The 19483-nt window shown below is 40.5% G+C and overlaps 1 protein-coding gene across 2 annotated transcripts in view; it reads right to left on the reverse strand.

The window, feature by feature from the left end:
• agbl4 (AGBL carboxypeptidase 4) overlaps positions 1–19483 on the reverse strand; it is a 303990-nt gene that overhangs the window by 91385 nt on the left and 193122 nt on the right. For both annotated transcript variants that reach the window (XR_013935717.1, XM_080473410.1), the window contains exon 6: positions 15500–15539. Coding sequence is in view for 1 of the 2 variants with exons in the window: in XM_080473410.1 (XP_080329536.1) it covers positions 15500–15539 (40 nt within the window). In the remaining variant the exon portion in view is untranslated. The remainder of the gene's footprint in view (positions 1–15499; positions 15540–19483) is intronic.

Consider the following 19483-nt stretch of genomic DNA (forward strand, 5'->3'; position numbering starts at 1 on the left):
GTGTTGCGCCTGGCATCATAAAGAGCTCCCACAGACAAACTGACAGATGGATGGACAGTTAAAGTTAATAACGTCTCTATGCTTCTCATCAGTGTATGTGTGAGTATGTGTGTGTGTGTGCGTGCGTGCGTGCGAAGCAGATAAATGTTTGAAGATAAAGAGCAGAGGATGCAGTTATGGAAACCTTATAACAACTCGAAGGTGTGGACTTGAGAGCACGTAGTTTAAAAGCAGCACCTGTGCCAGTCTACAGGCTGGACAGATGCTGGTACAGGTGTATGCGTGATGACGGTTGGCAGGTTGAGCAGCGGTGTATAGACAGCCGAGCCGGCAAAGTGATGATGCCAGGCATCAGACAGCCAGGACAGAGGGATCATTAAGGCAACTTTCTGGATAAATGCTCCAAGATGAGGGCAGCAGAGAGCAAAATAAAGATAAGGGAGTCTGGTTGCAAGATGACAGATTCAGGGAAGCATAAACGTCTTTTATGGTGAACGTGCAACGACAATCAATCACATCTGTTTACTGTCCGGGGTAAAACCGTTTCCCTATTTTGGTTGCAGACATCTCACCAGAATTTCCCTTATTATGCGTCTTAATTAGCTCTGCATGAATTACTAATCAACCATGAAGAAGGCATTCACCAATTTAAAAAGTGATAGCCCATGAAATGAACAGCAGAGCCTCATAGAAGCACATCGGTTACTGATGCTGCAGGGCCCTGAAAACAGACCTTTGACTGAAAGACAGCCCGAAGAAAGAGAGACACACAGGGAGTGCAAACACCCACAGCGACAAACCTTATAGTGAATAAATTCTTCATTAAGTATTTAGAATGGTATCAGCGCTGGCCCGGCCATCACACTGTGTATACTCAGTGATCCACCCAGGAGACATTGATCTTCTTCATAAGGAACATAATGACCACCGGAGAAAAACTGATCATATTTCAGCACCAGTCAATTCAGTTCATTAGGGTAACTCTGCCTCCTGCTGAGGCCCCTTATTGATCTTGCCAGTGTCACCAGACTGTAATTCTGTGCTAACTAGGTAGGGAACTTATAAAACTGTAATTTATACAGTTGCAACCGCAAGTTGAACAATAGACGACAGGGAACAAACAAGCAAAAATATATGAAAGAGTGTAGATTGCCCTGTGTAGCAGCAGCATAGGCTGTCTGTTGGTTTGCCCTTTCTGCGTCGGAATCAAATGTCAGACACGACACAAGAAATCCTAAAAGTATCAAGGCTGTCCCCAGGTTTCAGAGAGAATTTTTCTTATACCTCTAATTCCTTTTCCACCGTCTCCTCTAATCTCCACTTATCTGGCAACCAGGTGAGCCACAGCACATGGCTGGTGGGCAGGCTTTGGTCTGTGGGAATACAGCTCATCTTAATGGTATTTTTCTCCCCTTTCCTTCTCTTGCCCGTGCTTCTCTTACCCTTTCCTCCAGGGCAGCTGTCAGACAGAGACAGTGGCAGCCAGAGAACTACTCATTGCTGCTGTAGCTGACAGCAAGGAGCCGCTGGGATTGGACGAGCGACCACAAACGCATGTCATGCGGAGGGGCAGCCGAGCTCACAGGTGCACAGCATCTGACAGATAATAGCAGATAAAACCTGGGCCAACAAACAGCTCGCTTCTCACTAGGGGGCTGGGGGGGTATTGAGGGGATTGGGGGGACCTGTGTGGACGGGGTGGGGGTATCAAATGAGGGGGGTTGCAGGGTCATGTTGAGGGGCAAAGTGCTTTGACAACTAACGGCCTTTGATTTAACCACAAAGCAGCCCGGTAGAGACCCAAGCCCACAGCCACACACACTCAAACAATGTCCGGGTGTAGCTTCTTCTCAGTCATGCTAATTGTAAAAAAATTATTAAAAAAAGACATCTAAATATACAAAGGAATATCCACAGACATTATAAAAATTTTTTTTAATCTAAATGCATTTTTATATAATTTAAATAGGATTTTGTTTCACTTAAAAGTTAGAGCTTCATTGCATTGTAACAACACTACAGTATTTTATTTGTTTTGGTGTATTTTCATTGTTTATTGTTATCTAAGATTACTCAGAGTAATGTTTTAATTGCATCGTTTTCCCTCCAGAAGTACAGTATTAAGATCCATCTATTAATCGTCTACACAGCGTATCCTGTTCAGGGTCTTGGGGTGCTGCAGCCGATCCCAGCTCACTATGGGAAAAGGCAGGATACAACCTGGACGGGTCACTAGACCATCGCAGGGCAAACATACAGAGAAAGGCAACCACACACACGCACAGTCACACCTCAGGGCAATTTAGGGTCACCACTTTACCTCACATGCACATTTTTGGACTGTGGGAGGAAACCAGGGAGAATGTGACCATGAGCCCATGACCTTCTCGCTGTGAGGTGACAGTGCCAACCACTGCCCCACCATGCGGTGCCAATAAAATAAATGTAAAATTGGCACAAAATCATTCTTGGAGTTTGTTCTGTTTTTAAGGGCAGATCAGCGTTGAGAGCTTTATAAGAGTCCAGCTGACCTGAAACTAAAGCATGTGTTACGATGGCTGTATCTCTCAGAGACTAGTAAAACAGCCTTCATGATGAGATTTCCAGTTTATTTTTCCATCCCAAGATATTTGGTTTCATGGGTTCTTGCTATATCAATTCCATCCATCTATATTATAACATTAATTTTCCTTTTATTATTCCAAAACAGGATATGTTTAGTTTTGTTCAGATCGAGTGATAATTCATTCCTGTCAAACCAAAAAATTTACCCCCCCCCCAATGAGCAATGTCCCTGCATGAAAAAGTAAACATTACCAGCTTCATAAATTCCCATAGACAGGAACCAGACTGAATGGAAAGATCTGAAGCAGCTCGGCGCAGCAGTCTTTGCAAAATTTCCCTTCATATCAAACTGTGGTGTTTTACCCGACTCTGATATCAACGCTCTCTGTGTGGGACCAGGCTTCAATGACAGGAAGTACTTCTGCTCCTCCTTTTATCAAAAGCTGCCAGCTCAGCAGCAGGTCAAAGATTTACGTGTAAGTCGTATGATTCATTGCATACAGACTGAACAACACTTTTCGCCCTCGTGCAGCAAACTGGCAATGCAGGAAAAAGTACTTTAGCAACTCAAAAACCGAGCTTTTCAAAAGCTCTCAAATCTTTTAACATAATTAATGTTCTTTACTTTTAATTGAATTTGGTTTTATACCGTGCCTGCACAATTATATACTGCAAATTAATCAACATGATATGAACATGCTCATTTTACCTATTACAAAAGACTAACTTGAACTGCCATAAATTATATTTTAATTCACTGTGCATTCATGCACTGCAAAGACAGTGTGCATAAATGTGCAATTAATTCACAAAACACAAATTATTTTAACCTGCTGACCAAATTACACGAGTCAAAGGAAGAAAAATTAAGCAAAATTTAAATTTATCTAATTTATTCTTGTTATTTTGGGTATTTTAATTATTTATGATGTAGAATCTTTTTTTTCCCCCCTTAGCATTTATATTCACTTTAATAGAACATATAAATTGGCCTGTTTTTAAAAACACTAAAAAACAAGAAACTGTTGTACAAACGACCTTCAACAGAGCTTCCTTCAGTCTGTGGCTCTACTGGACAGCAACTGAGAGTAACATCATTTTTCTCATTGACGTTTCACTGTTAAAGTGATAGAAAGCATTTCCCAGTTGTCATCTTCTCTTTCTGTCTTACAGCCTCGCGCTCCTGAAACCACCAAAAAATATCAGGTTCAGTGAGAAACGATAACGCAGTGTTACTTCAAATGAGCACCTGGCGACCGAGACCTCCTGAGATGGACATGAAGACCGGGACTACCAAACGTGACCCGGTGAGTTCAACTCAGACTGAAGGTGTTTTGTGAAAATCTCAGTCTCACGTCTCCTTAAAATGATCAGTTCGGTGATCAGTTCGATCATTTTAAGCACGCAAAAGAGATATGTACAGTATGTGGCAATATGTACAAGGACAAGAGAAAAGAGAGGATATCCATCATGTTGTCTTTGGGTCAAATTTGACCGCAAAGCATTTTTGCTCAGCTCAGAAAACTCACAAGGAGTTGCATAAAGATTGCCATGGGTGGATCCTGAGCACAACCTCTACAGAGACGACTGATCATGACTTGCTTGCATTGCATTATCGGTATTCTAGACATTTTTAAAACACCGGTTGTTCTCTTGGGTCAAATTTGACACAACACCAATTGCATTTTAGCACAATAACCGCACGCACGCACGCACGCACACACAGTAGTCAAGGGCGGACAAGGTCACTGATCTGAAATCCCTCAGCAGAGTCACTGCTGCAGCTTACTGTAGACTTGGAGGAGGTTAAGATTGATTCTGAGCTTAATACAGACTGCTAGTGCAGCTGCTGCGTCTGAGAAAGCACATCAAAAGAAGCCTGCAGTTGTCTTATTACTTTATTCTTTGCCACATTTTTTTTCTTCCTTTTATTACATTTGTGCTCACTTCAGTTGAAAGAACTGCAAGTCTCCCAAGTACAATGAAGTTTGTTTGTACCCGAGCCTTTTCCCTTTTGCAGTGATTCAATACAAAATCTTTCCTACATAAATCAGCTATTTATTATCATTACCAAATTCAAACTGTATACAGTACGGAAATGCTTCTGCCAGGACTGAAGTCATGAAATGAAATGAGAAAATGAACGAATGTGTCATGTGTTGATCTTTAACTTACTGGTCTAATGTTGTCTATTGTTCAAGCAATACTTTAAAAACAACATCTTATAGTATAAAATAAACACCTCTCAGGACTGCCTGACTGTATGTCACATGTCATGCTTCTCTTGTGTCAGGATTCACAACCTCAACACAGTGCACTTCTTTTTTTCACCTAACTGTAACTGTCAAAAGTAATAAAGCACATTTTACAGCTGAAAAAGTGACATTTTACGGTCTCCAATGTCTCATTATCCCGAGTTTAACCGGAGTGGTATCTGAGTGAACCTGCTGGTGTCGCACTCAGAAACAGTTGTTTGGAGTGAGCCACTGAAAACTCAAACACAAAAACAGAGTATGCTCCATGGCAGGGACATCCTCGCTTGCTCAATATGTTGGCAAATTGACTTGCAGATGTTTTTACTTTAAGACGTATCTCTGTGTATATGAAGAGTGATGCCTTTACTTTCTGTTTTAACTTTGCCTTCTTGTGCTCATGTACATGAGCCTAAGGTCATATTGTACGATCCCGACTGAGCTTCTCGAGTCTTCAGTCATTTCGCTTTATACGTGGGATGTTTTCCCCAGCTGCTGGGATACAAAGTCAATAAAGACATAACTCTACTCATGGCCATTTTAATTTCAAATATTTAAGTCTTTATCTTCAGCTACAGCAGCAGTTACACTTGTAATTACATGATATATATTCAAGTCCTCTCAACTACACTTGCAAGACGTTCTTTAAAAATGTGTAATTCAATAAAATAAATAATGTTTTCGGCCCATTTGTTTCCATCATGGCTTTTACTCAATAAATGAATAAATAAATGAAAGGAAAATATCATGCAAGAAACAGGGATCCCCTGAACCCCAGACTTTTACTTGTGCTGCTTTCTCTTTGAAGCTCTCTGGCACCCCCCAGTGGAGGCTCACCTCACATTTAACAACCACAGTTTCACACTACGTATATATGGAGCTCCATACTAATATGCCTTTTTCCCCCCACTAACGACTTACTTTCAAATGACTCAGTAGATACTAGAGGACATCTAAGGAGAGTTATTTTTGAATGTAGCATTTCTGGATGCGTTTTCATATATTTACCGAGTGTCTACTCTGACTGACTTGTTGTCTGTCAATGGCCAATGAAGGATTGTATGAATCATTCACCGACAGAGGTCAGTGCAAAGTCAGTCACTTACCAGCAGGACAGCAGAACGACATAATGAGCTGAAGTATTTCCTGTATGTTAAGGACTCCAGTGTCTGCATCACGTAAGTTTTTTGAAGAGTGTGGCTGCGGTTCTGTAGATGAACCCAGTGCCTGACCCACCTGAGTAAGCAGGCCAATTAAAAGTAGAACATTCCCTATAGAAATCAATAATGTTATGCTTTAATTTATACATATAGTTGTCTACATACACACCCACTGTGCCTACATGCAGCACACATGGATCTGACAGGGAGTGAGGCACATACTGAGAAAAGGCTGATGATGACCTTGACCAAGGAGCATATACCTGCCGCGCAGTTTTCCCTGCTTGCAACACTGAATATTCAGACGTTATCAACTTAGCAGAGTGACAGGTTACGATATTAACAATTTATCTTATGTTAATCATAAAGCTGTCTGTTTGTGAAGAGAGAATAGTGTTTATATTACCACCTATTGACCAGCTGTTTGGACAATTTCCATCCTTAAGGAACTAAAGTACGGAGGGCATGATATAGATGACAGTAGTTCTGTAGAGTTACACACACACACACACACACACACACACACACACACACACACACACACACACACACACACACACACACACACACACACACACACACACACACACACACACACACACACACACACACACACACACACACACACACACACAGAGTCCGAAAACTCAATCCACCAGCCATAACACGGAGACAGAGTGGCATCAACCTCTATTATCTAGTCCCTATGCTGCTAACACAAAAGGCTCCCTGGAACAAATATCCAATCAGTCCTCTCTAGGAGGATTTGCTCCACAGCAGTGCTCAGCAACACTGGTGGCTCTGCTGGTGACAAAGAAATAATCTCAGAGCCCACAGCCTGTTCACAGACTGTTTACTGCTTTCGTCGCATCGTCCTTTTAGAAAGAGGACAGACAGAGTCTACGCTTCTGTGTTGTCACTTTAGTGTCCTCTGAGTTTAGCGCTCTCTCTCTCTCTCTCTCTCTCTTTCTCGCTCTCTGTTTGCGCATACAGAAACATGAAATACATGGCTGGCTGTGTGTACAATGCGTGAAATTACCGTATTTGCGACACAGGGAATATTTACTCAAAGTATTATTAATATAGGCTTGACACACACACAAAAAAAAAGAACCTTCAGGCATATGAGCTCGAGACAGGTGTTAAATAATTGTTTGATGACAAACATCGTCAAAAGATTTTCAATACCGTGCTGCTGCTGCTCCTTACCCCCACTTTCCCCCCCGGCTCCTATCTCTCACAATTCCTCCATTCTTTGTCTGATAAATTATCACACTCTTTCTCCATTCATTAGCATGCTGCTGGTTATTTAGCTACGCTTCTGTGAAGCTTTCAACAAAATCAACTGGAAAATACTCAGTATGAAGCGGCCAGCGCACCAGTCTGCTTCCCTCTCATCCATCCTTCATCCTCCCTTTGTTTGTTTCATGCCTCTTTTTTTTTTTTTTTTTTTTAAACACATCAAAACGGAAGTATAGTCACCCATAATGAAGAGAAAGGAGATAAAATATGCAAATTCACGGGGAAAGGATATAATTAGGGCAGTAATAGGAAGTGTTGTTTTCACAGCTGCTCATTTATATAAAAGATAGTCTTGTGATAGTATTTAGATTTATTATTATTTATTTTTAATAAACATTGTTCTTTTGCCTTATTCTTCCAGTTCATGCTTTTAAAGAGGTGCAAAATGTTCTGCCCCAGTAAATCAAGCCTCTGCATCTCGGGACTCCGAAAGCCAGTCAGCCTTGCAGTTATCAAGCTGCTCAGAGATTTCCATCGGCTCGGTTACGTACAGCGGCTGAGGACGGCCACCAGGAGGTTGAAGTAGCTCCAGAGCAGCCTGTCAATGTTCCCAGGTCAAGGCTCAAAACACTATTTCCTGTCCTGCAGTCTGTAAAAGTAACTACTGTCAGAACTACGAGTCTGCTAGACCATTCTATTGAGAATCAGTCCAGTTTTCCTCTTCATCATCCTGCTAACTCAGATGTTCAGATGGCAATGTGTCGCTCGTAGGTATTAATGCAAATACAACGCACCAGCCGCAGTGCATTCTGATAAAGACAAAAGGTTTCACCTTTCTCTTTTCTAAAAGGAGACATAATCCACCTTTCAGTGAGCACATCTAAACTGCAATGTATAGTAAAGGAAAGATGAGGGGGGATGACAAGGAAATGATGACTTAATGAATAAATGTAAGGTCTTAAGTTTCAGGTTAACTCAACGGGGAACCAGTTCGACGGATTAAGATCAACTGATAAAAAGTGTAGAACACAACAAAGGAAGTAAAAAACTAAACAAAACACTGGTATACATGAGTAAACATCTGCTTATCTGCAATGATAAAGGAAAAAAGATTAATGGTCTGACGCAGGTTTGTTTTCATTAAAGAGAAACAGAAATGTCACCAGCACAAGAAATATTAAATAATCTCCCTGTCTTTTAAATAAGCTGGACAGAGCGCACATTAAGTCTTCCCTACATTTATGTTGTGTTTATGCAGTGGGAAACCGAGGTTCTATTTACACTGAGGTTCAATTGACAGCGGTCAGACAATAAAAAGCAAACAATATGGCTGCTCCAACAATGCGACTGTACCACTGCGGTGAGAGTCCAGAATAAGACAGAGGTTATAATCACACACATCAAACTAGAGAGGGATTAAATGAAGCTCAGGGGGTACATTTTCATTGTCACTCTGCTTTTATGCAGTCTGTCCTCTGCTGCTAATATATCTAGCAATCATTATCAAAGTCACTGTAAAGGTTTATAGTTACAAACAGCGAATCTGTTTCACTGAATTAGTGGACGTGAGTTGAAATTTATGTTGAATGGCGGAAATTATATGAAAATAACTTATTTGACCACAGAGTAACTACATTTTGCAAAAACCACTGCCATATTGAGTGACGTCTGACATCCCTTTCCTGGGAAACCTCTGGGAGTGGGAAGTTCCCAATTTGACAGCTATCAGGTGCATTTTCTGTCAGACAGGACAGACGCATACTATACCAGTCTGGTCTCCTTCGGTGTCTCATAAAGTCTCCATGTCTTACCTCATTGAACTCTACCTGTTGCATGAGTCTGCTTTTGGGTTCCGGCTTGATCCATGACAATAAGAGAACTCAAAATGCACATTAAAGGGATCAAGATATTGATCCCTTTATTATATTGAATATTGAATTTTCTGAACAATAGTGACATTACAACAAAGATAAATAAATAAATGATAAATAAGATAAACTGACTTTTATGTGGAAAATTGATGCTAACAATGACTGAAAGTCGACAAAACTGCCGTACAGTGCAAATTAGACAAAACTTAACTGACAAAACACATTTATGCTTCTGACAATTTAGTTCAATGAAATCCCAAACTTATTGCAGTCAGAATAACAGTAGGAATAATCCTAGAATGAAACCTACTTGTCACATGTCTTGGGCCAATGAAAGGAAGGCTCAGTTTACTCAGTTTAGGCCTTTTCAATTCCACGATATAATATAATCTGCAGTGCTAAACAGGACACACACGCACACACGCACACACACGCACACAAACACACACGCTTGGTTTTGTCTGGAGAGAGGAAAGTGGGCAACACAAAGTATTTCTGTAAAAGACAAATTCTAATGAAGAACATTTCTATTCTGCTCTGACAGAAACAACAGGGAAATAGAGGTACAAGAGAGAAGTGATGGAGTAAAATGAAGAAAATCGGAGGAGGAGTTTTGAGAACTGTCCACACACACACACACACACACACACACACACACACACACACACACACACACACACACACACACACACACACACACACACACACACACACACACACACACACACACACACACACACACACACACACACACACACACACACACACACACACACACACACACACACACCTAAATAAATATAGAGTGCATAGCAAGTCACACACATGCTGAGACACCTCCATCCTTTCAAATCTGGCGATTGACCTTTTTTTAATTTAATTACAATTTTTTTTACTGCGATGCTGAGAGTGCATAGGGGGAAAGGAGGAACTGAACGAGGGTAAACCAGAGTTAATTTAAGACAACACATTATTGGGAGATATGGAAAAGGACAATCTAATCGATAAGCCAAAAGAATGACAATGGCTTCTCAAATCGATGTCTGCACCCCATTTTCTCACTGTGAAAAGACAAAGCCTTCAATGCAGGTGGTGGTGTTGTTCGGGTTTTTTGTGCGGTTTGCACCTGTGTGTGTGTGTGTGTGTGTGTGTGTGTGTGTGTGTGTGTGTGTGTGTGTGTGTGTGTGTGTGTGTGTGTGTGTGTGTGTGTGTGTGTGTGTGTGTGTGCGTGTGAGTGTGTGAGATGTGTACATGCTCATGTGCATGTGTGAGCACCTGGCTGCTGCTGTGGTGGAACAGTTGCCAGGACTAATCATTATTTAGTTGTGGCGGGGCTGGAAAGGTCAGCAGTCTGAAATGTCAGGCTGTGTTCAACAGGAGCCAGATGCAGTCGTGCGCTGCTCAAGTGTCCAATTAAAGAGGGCCGAGTGAGGTTTGAGTGGGTCTGTGTGCCGGAGTGAGGGTGCATGTGTGAGTGAAATGAGAAAGCGAGAGGGAAGGAACAGTGTGCCTGTTATTGTTGGTTTTCCTTCAATGTTGATAAGAATATAAGTGTTAAACAATATTTAAAGTATCGCCGTGTTCCATGAAACACAATCAGAACATCATGAGGAGAGAAGTAATGAAGTTACCTGCTTCAGTTATCAATACTTACAGTCAGATTTTCTTTTTTCTTTTTGTTTCTGTTTAAAAGTTTTTGCGTTAACGTTCTCCTCTGAAACACACACATCTGTACTGCTTGCTCTTTGCATCAAAGGACAGGGTTGTTCCTTTTCAATTAAATTCATTTATTTTGTTTGCATTTTGGAATGAACTATTGATTTTTTCGGATAACAGCATGCCTAAACAAGATCAAAACTATGGTTCCACTCCTGGGCTGTACTTCTTCGTATTGACGGGCTCTACTGCGCATCTCCGTTGACTGCTACACGGTGGATTAAACTAATCTAAACAGACGTAAACACATCTTCCATATAAATAAAAATAAATACATAGAATCTTGTGTGAGAACAGGTCTGGTAAAGGTTGAAATGACACATCAGGAATAATGATACATTTGATATAAAACCTATGTGGTATTTTTATTGGTGCGAAAGGGAAGGTTTGATCAGCGTGGACTGGAACGTACTAATAAACAATGAGCTTCACTGTTTTTTTGGTTGTTTTTTTAAAGATAGAAACATAAACTAAGGAACGATGAAGGGCGAAAAAACTGTTTGGAAAATTCTGCTGTTAAGAGTCAAAAAGACAAATAGAAAACTAATTAAAATACACACACTCTGAGTAAATGTGTTTTTGAATGCAGTTCTGACTTCAGGGACACATTCAGATTTCACTTCAGGCCTATTTTGTGGTTTTTACTGTGTGTGAATATGCTGTGTATTTAAGTGACGCATTCTACAGAGAAGCTAATGAACGCCATTAGAAACACAGGCCAACCGAGCAGCAGCTGCAGAATGCTCATCAACTCTTCCTTGGATTTCAGACACAGCACGTTATGAAGCCACTCAAGCCTATAAGTTGTTCACACCCAGTGATTCCCCCTGCTGTCCACGCCATAAAGACAGGCTGATGGGATATGAATGCAGGACACAAAAAGCAAGGAAAAGCGCAACTCGTAAGGGCGAAAGTAACATCGACATCCATCAATGTGACAAAACGAGGCCTCTAACAAATGATGAGCGGATAACAAGTACTTTGAAGTCAAACGATGTGGGAGAAACGAAGCGTTAGCAGCAGCGAAGGAACCAGGTCCGTTGGCACCAGTGGAGGAGGACGAGGAGGAGGAAGAAGAGGGGTATTTCATTTAATCAGCAAGGAGAAAAAAGAGGGTGTCCTGAACTGCCGGTGGTTTTCTATCAGTCACTCATCTTAAAGCTTATATGGTACAGCTATTTGTGTGTGCGTGTGTGTGTGTGTGTGTGTGTGTGTGTGTGTGCGTGTGCGCGCCACGTTATAAATATAATAGACTTCCCTTGAAGGCCACACATAATAAATAATGACCTGCGATCACTTCTACTGAACACTGATCTCTACACTGGTCAGAGGACGAAACCTTCCAATGGGAAATAATTGAATGCTATTTCAGAGTGGGGTACCTCGGGGGGTGGAGACTAAAACCCCAAGCGGGGTACTTCTACTCTGACCGGCACAATGTTTATCCAATGAAACAGAGGTAACGTTGGATTTGAAGCTGTTTTTCCATGAATTCAATGACACAGTAGCAGTAACAGTAACCATTAAAGTGGACATTTCATTGTCACCTTTGTAAAACTTCATTGCAGCATTATCCGGGAGTTATTAGCTTGTTATGTCATGACACAGTACGAATGCAAGAGTCACAAAAATGATGAAGCAAAAAAAAAAAAAAAAAAAAAAGATTGGAATGGATGAAAATTTACGATTGAGATTTCTATTCTTTTGTCGTCAATTACATTTTATTTGACCTTAAACCCTCTTTTCACATAAGAAGCTTGGATTTCACTTTAGATAAGCAGATTGCAGTTGTTAAAATATCTATTGCGAGGGGGAGGTTTCCATCATACAAAAAGGTGTAGCCACCAAACCTGAAAGTAAAACTGCAGCTGGGGCCCGGTTGGTAGAGAGGGCGACCTTCGATCGGAGGGTCGTAGAATCGATTCCCATTCACCACTGTCCACATGTCAAAGTGTCCTTGAGCAAAACACTGAACTGTTTCCAATGGATGGATAGAGCGCCTTACACGTGGCAGCCATGTCCACTGTTTAAGGGCAATGTGGGGTTAGGGTTAACCGAGAGGTTAAAGAGGCCGGCTTGTGATCGGGAGGTTGCAGGTTTGATCCCCACAGTGGACAGGCTCGGAGCAAGGCCCTTGAACCCCCACCAGCTTGGCGGCTCGCCCATGGTTCAATTTGGTAAAGAAATTTGCCCAAGGGGATTTAAAAAGCACGATTAAATTAGATACCAAAGCTTCTTGATATGAAGATACAGAAGATAAGACATACAACAATAATTGTAATAGATTACAAGCAGAGGAAAATCCTTCATGCATTCTAAACTGTGTTGTTCATGCCGCGTAAAATCATAAAAAATTTTTTTTAATAAAATAGAATTTAGCAGCACTACAACATCTTCTATACCACTATATCCAACCACTAGACATCCAACTAGATCATTGGTGGAACCCAACCACCTGGCAATGGGCAAACGATAGGGCTGACCCAATCCACACACACACACACAAAAAGCACAAACACTAGATGATGTTTATGATTGTAAGAGTTATTAATTTGGTCCAAAATGAGTTAAGAATAAGCTCAGGCTTCAGCAGATATGCTGCTGTTATTATAGTTACTCAGCTGGTTTCCCACAACTTTTATCTATTTATTTATTTTTTGCGGGGGGCCTTCATTCATTTTTAAGGATTCTGTTTGTTGTCCCTCTTTAATTGACCTCTTCTGTCCCTCCTCCTTTTGTCCCAGCATTCACTTTAGTTGTAATGGTTTGTTTTTTTCCCTTTTTTAAATTCATATGTATTTGCTGTTATGCGCCAATATGCTTGGTGACCTCCTCCACCAACACATCCAACACCGAGGACATCACATTTCAGCTATAGTGCACGAAAAACAAAAACCAGAAAACACATAAATAAATCCACATACACACAGGTAGAACGTACCAATTCTCATGACTTGAATCGAACCATTCCTGCTGTGAGGTAAGAGTGACAACAACATCTATCATTAATATAATCAAATAAGCTGTTTATGAGACAATTCACATCTATATCAGATTAGGATTCGATATTTGAAAAATGAAGTTCAGCACTTTTCCACGGTCCTTTTCTTTGCCCTTTCTTTCCCCCTGGTTGCCCTCTGTCAAACTGTGAAAGCCAGGTGAGAGTCACGCCTCGGCCCACGACCCGGGGAACAGCTGTAAAGTAAACCTACTAAATTAACCGGGTCTCCATGAGCCGCACATACGCATTATTCTAATCAAAGCATATTAGATCACCCAGATACTTTAGACATATGGGTCTCCGTATCCTCCTTGCATGACCATCTGTTTCTCCTCGCCCATGTTTCGAATTTCTCCTTGCTCTCCATTTGAGTGGATCCCACTTCCGCACAGCTGCTTCTCCAAAAGACTCACATAGATTTCAGCGCAACTACTTTGTGACATGTTTCCCCATCCAGTCAAGCTTGGAGCACCATATGCGAGCCTGACTACACGGTATGAGTTCGAGCTCCATACTGAATAAAACTGAAATTACTTTGCACAAAATATACGCACACACCATACCCTACATTAATCCTACGGAAACAAGGCCAGGTTTTTGGGATTCATATCATAAGTTGAAATCAATGAAAATCAATGAAACATCTACAGTTGTTTTTTTTTGTTGTTTTTTTTAAGATTGTATGTAAATCTTCAGTGGTTTCGGTTGAGTAATCTACATAAAGAGAGGCCATGTTATGACATCATTACAGTAATTAAAAATTACCAATATTCCTCTTTGGGTTTAGGTGAGCTGTCTTCCTTGTGTGTGGCAATCATGAAATGTTGCGTATAAACAATTCAGTAAGAAAGGAAGTTTCCAAACAGGATGTGTGTGCTTCACGACATTCAGATTCAGGCGACCTTGTGTTAAACATACATCGCATCCAACAAGAAAACAAGTATGCAATATTTTCAACTCATAAGTTCTTTGATGCTTCGTGAGATCTGCCTAACAAGGTAACAAAATGCCAAAGAAAAACTGTAATGTGGTTCAAACCCTGTGAAGGACGCCTCATCTTCCTACACTACTAAGTCATACCTTAACTGCATGATATACATATTACTAGCATTTTGCAGCATTCTGTTCCACACAAATTGTATTGTGGATTTTCATTTGTAGTATGCAGACTTTCTAACTTTCAGACTGCAACAAACACATGACTTTCTTGTTTACCCTCTATTTTCAAACGCTTTAAAGTAATTGTTGCTTGACATTTAATAGATGACGTCGAAGACAATGTCAATTCAAATACGGCGGAGCAACTGAGCAGGAGACGTCAAAGCAGCGGTGGTTCTGCTGCAGGGTTTTTGACAGCACAAACACTGCAGTTATGCACGAGCGGCATCCAGAAAAACAGCGTGTTTGCCCTTTTTAACATCTAAAAGTAAATAAGAAGAAAATGTTTTTGTTGCCTTATTGGCATTTTTCTGTGGAATCAATATCAAACCAAATTATAAAAAGACAAAGTATATGCTGACACGGCGCTTTCTAAGATGAGATATGACCCGAGAATAAATAAACAGCGCGGCTGTTGTACTTCAGTCTGAGCTGCTATGAAAGACCTCTTGTGAATTACAAAGGGAAAGTTGTGCGGCTGTGTCTGAAATGAAGCTGATGGTCCAGTTAGAGCAGGAATTGTAATGGACTTACCAGAGTTGGTGATAGTGAGAAGGTCCAGACGCCTTTGTTGCTGAAAGACAAAGACAAAACAAAATCCGGATGAATGTCACACAAAAAAATGGTCACAATGTGAGTGTGGCACTTTCTTTGACATGGCATTCACCCCTTTTTTAAAAATGTAATTTAAGCTGTATGGAGGGTAACTCTAGACAATTTTTTAACTTTTGTTGACATTTAATAATAAGAACAAGTTTGTTCTTTTAGTGAGTTGTGAATGATTACATGAGTTATTTAGTTTGAAAATATCTGCAGATGAAATTTAGCATTTCTAAATATGAAAATACAAGACATTCTTTAAGCTACTTTATCATTTTGAAAAAAATTATACTATTTCTAGATCAGTGTTGGTGGGCTCCAACGTAGAGAACATGTGAACTGTGTGACTACACCTTCAAAGTAGTATTCCCGTGGCTCTGAGTGCGTGTATATGAGTGAGACTTGTGCATAAGAAAGTGTGACCTCGTGGGTTTTGATGAAGTGCGTTTGAAAGGATGTGCAATTTTACACTTGATGTCGCTGGCAACTGGGTGGGGTGGGGGGGAGTGGGGGGTGGGAGTGGGGGGGGTCTCTATAGGAGGTGATAGCTGGCTACCCCTCTCTTTAACCTGCTACCACACACACACACACACACACACACACACACACACACACACGCACACACACACACTTGACTGTCAAGCACTACAGTAATCAACACCTCAGCCCTCCTCATCTAACATCCCTCAGGAAAAAAGGTCTTCATATCGTTGGGAAGGATGGAGGGTTGGTGTGCAGACATGCTCCTGTGTGTGTGTGTGTGTGTGTGTGTGTGTGTGTGTGTGTGTGTGTGTGTGTGTGTGTGTGTGTGTGTGTGTGTGAGAGAGAGAGACTAGGTCACAGAAAAAGCAAGCTTTTAGGACTAGACATCATTAATATTCAAGCACCAGTTGCTGAGAGGGATAAGCAAAGAGGCTCTCCACAAAGTTGGAGTCTTTCTCTCCTGAAAAACAGCAACGCCTGGAGTGGAGCTCTCGGATAGGCCACCAAACACTTTCTTTTTTTTTGTATCTTGCAGATGCTCCTACTCGGAGTGACTTACAATACACAATATGAGAGGAAAAGGAGTGTCGGAATCCTTGCAATTTAGCTCCGTATTCACCAACATTGAAAAACTAAGAAACACTTTATTTCTAATATAAAACCATCTTAAAGAGGCATTTGTTTGGATGCCAACAGGACTTTCATGGTTAAGTCAATTTAGTAACTGTTGATGATGTATGCATCCTTTCAAACATGTACTAACAACCTCACATTTGTAGTCTTGTGCCATATAATGCCTGTTATGAAAGCTGATAATGAATTTAGTACTAATTGTAGGTAGTTCTTTTGCCTGAGTAAATCAATCATATGGTCACAGTGACCATCAACTTTCACATTTTACTTGATTCACATTCCTTGTTTTACGTAAACATCAAACATTAACACTCAAAGCTACAAAAATCATGGTGACAAGTGGCTGCCGTTCAAGGGGCTTAGCCACCTTTGAGACCCTGTGCTCATCTAATGATTCTACAAACGACTCTTCAACCAGAGCCATGTCTGAGCATCTAAATATTAATTAACAATAATTGGAGAGGTACAGTAACCATCCACTTTGATTTCTTCTACACAGAACTAAACAAGAGAAAGGGATAATTCCAACCACTCCTTCAACTAACGAGAATAAATGAACAAACAACCTGAAAAGTAAATGTGTGGAAGCTACAGCTGTTGCTGCGGAGGGAAAAATAAATACACAAAGACCTTGGCAGCAGAGGCTTAGGACCAGGCTAGGAGGAGCAACCTGTTTTCTGATGTTGGTGTAAATCAAAAGTGTTTATAGCCGTTTCAAACTGTCACATTTGAAGGTGAAGTGAAAAGTTGAGTGTCACAGTGATAGGCAAGACACAGTATTACACAATGCTGAATGCTGATGAGAAAGATGTGGGAGTGGTGATGCTTCTCAGTGGAAAGAGGCTGTTGTGACAGGCTACATGGAGGCTCCAGATTTCAGCAAAATACTGAATAGAGTCAGAGATACTTGTGTTTCGAAAGACATTTTGAAACAGCGGAGCCAGAAGAGAATTAAAAACAATGATTAATGGGTCATTTTCCAACAAAGAAGTTGAAATGTGTGGAGGATGATGGGGTGAATAGGTTTGTTCAAAAAATATATATATATTTCCTGTGCCTTTTATAGAAAGAGAACATGTTTAAGTTTGAGGTCATCTGCATTCTCAAGATCAGGAATGAAGTTAGGTTTTAATCCTCAAAGGACAAGAGGAAAAACATTTACCAGGTGCATTACCCGGGTACAAGTACTCCTGATGAGATAACTTTGGCCTGAGTCAGATCACAGTGTTTCCAAGTTAACAAATGGACGATTAGGAAACAGACCTTCATTTTGAAAAAACAAAACAAACAATTCAACAAAACATACAAACATTTCATTAATTTGAAAGAAACTAAGTGACTCATTATGAACGCCATATAATTATCATGTTATATATTTTTTCTGATGTTTCTGTTACTTTCTGTTACTTGACCATGCATCAACTGCAGCTGTCTGCGATCATTGAATTTCTAACTTATTTTTCTGTTTATTCTTCGGTGAAATATGGATTACCACAAACAATATGACACCGTCAACCATGCGGCTATATATTACAGTGTGTAGCGTGTTTTTAAATGTAGCCTAGATGAATGAGCATATATGACAGTAGTGGAATGTCTGAGGGGAAGGTGCTAATGTAGCAGAAGCCACTGTGACAGCAAGATGCACAGAGAACCCCCCCCCCCCCCCCCCCCCCCCCCCCCCGCGCCACATACACACACACTAAAGAGTGGCTAACATTAATGTGCTTTTGTCAAAGTTTTGATTTACCAAATAGCTACAGATCAACTTCCCAAATCTACTTGTACAAAATGGAGCAGGATCATTTCTATCACTATCTAAAGATAACCGGCTTACCATTAGTGGCTGTAACATTTTACACTTTTAATGTGCCGCATTGACTCGTCTCAGAATATTTCTTAGGGCTAATGCCCCTGCACATAACCTAAGAGCCATGGGGAGAAACCTGCTGATAGTCCCCAGGAAACGATTGCAAGTTAAAGGTGACTAAGCTTTTCTTGTTAGGACACCACAGTAGTGGACAATCTGCCTGAGGGGCTCCTCAATATCTTCTTTCAAATTAGTTTCAGACACATACTGCTACAGAGAGGCTTTCTCATTAGCTGTTCAATCCAATAACGAAATCAAGGATGTTAGAACATTTTCATCTCTCCTACTATGTTAGTCTCGTACTGAATAGTTTTATGTCATACATTGTTTCAGATTAGATTTACATTCTGAGATGTATAACCATAATACTACTACTACTACTACTACTAATAATAATAATAATAACAGCAACAACAATCAAAATAATCAATTGTATTATTATTTTTATTATCATTGTTATTATTATTATTATTATCTGTTGTCATGTTTTCATCCATTGCTTTTTTAAATATGGATCTTACAAAATATAATTTAGCCAACTGCACATTTCTTAAGCTGTTTTTTGATTTAGATTTCATTTTTTTATGTTTAAACAAAGAGCAGTGACCATTACAATCTCGTGAAGGTCAGTCCAATTCACACTTTCTGAAGACGCATCAGCAGATGGGTTAATTACATTATCATTTGAACTGTGCAGCTCCCTCTACTGGCTCTTTCAATTTCCACAGGTGAAACTGTGGAGAGCCTCGGTTCTCCTTAGAGATAATGTTACAACTGCACATCCATCAGCTCATGGAAACACAGATATTCACACAACCTGAAATAGGCCAAATGCATTTTAAAATATCTGTTAAGACATCAATGCACAGATTCATGACAACTGTTCCTCACACATAAACATACCCTGACTCACAGATTGAAAATCACACAAT

The sequence above is a fragment of the Lipophrys pholis genome (genome assembly GCF_963383615.2).
Source record: "Lipophrys pholis genome assembly, chromosome: 10".
Taxonomy (NCBI): Eukaryota; Metazoa; Chordata; class Actinopteri; order Blenniiformes; family Blenniidae; genus Lipophrys; species Lipophrys pholis.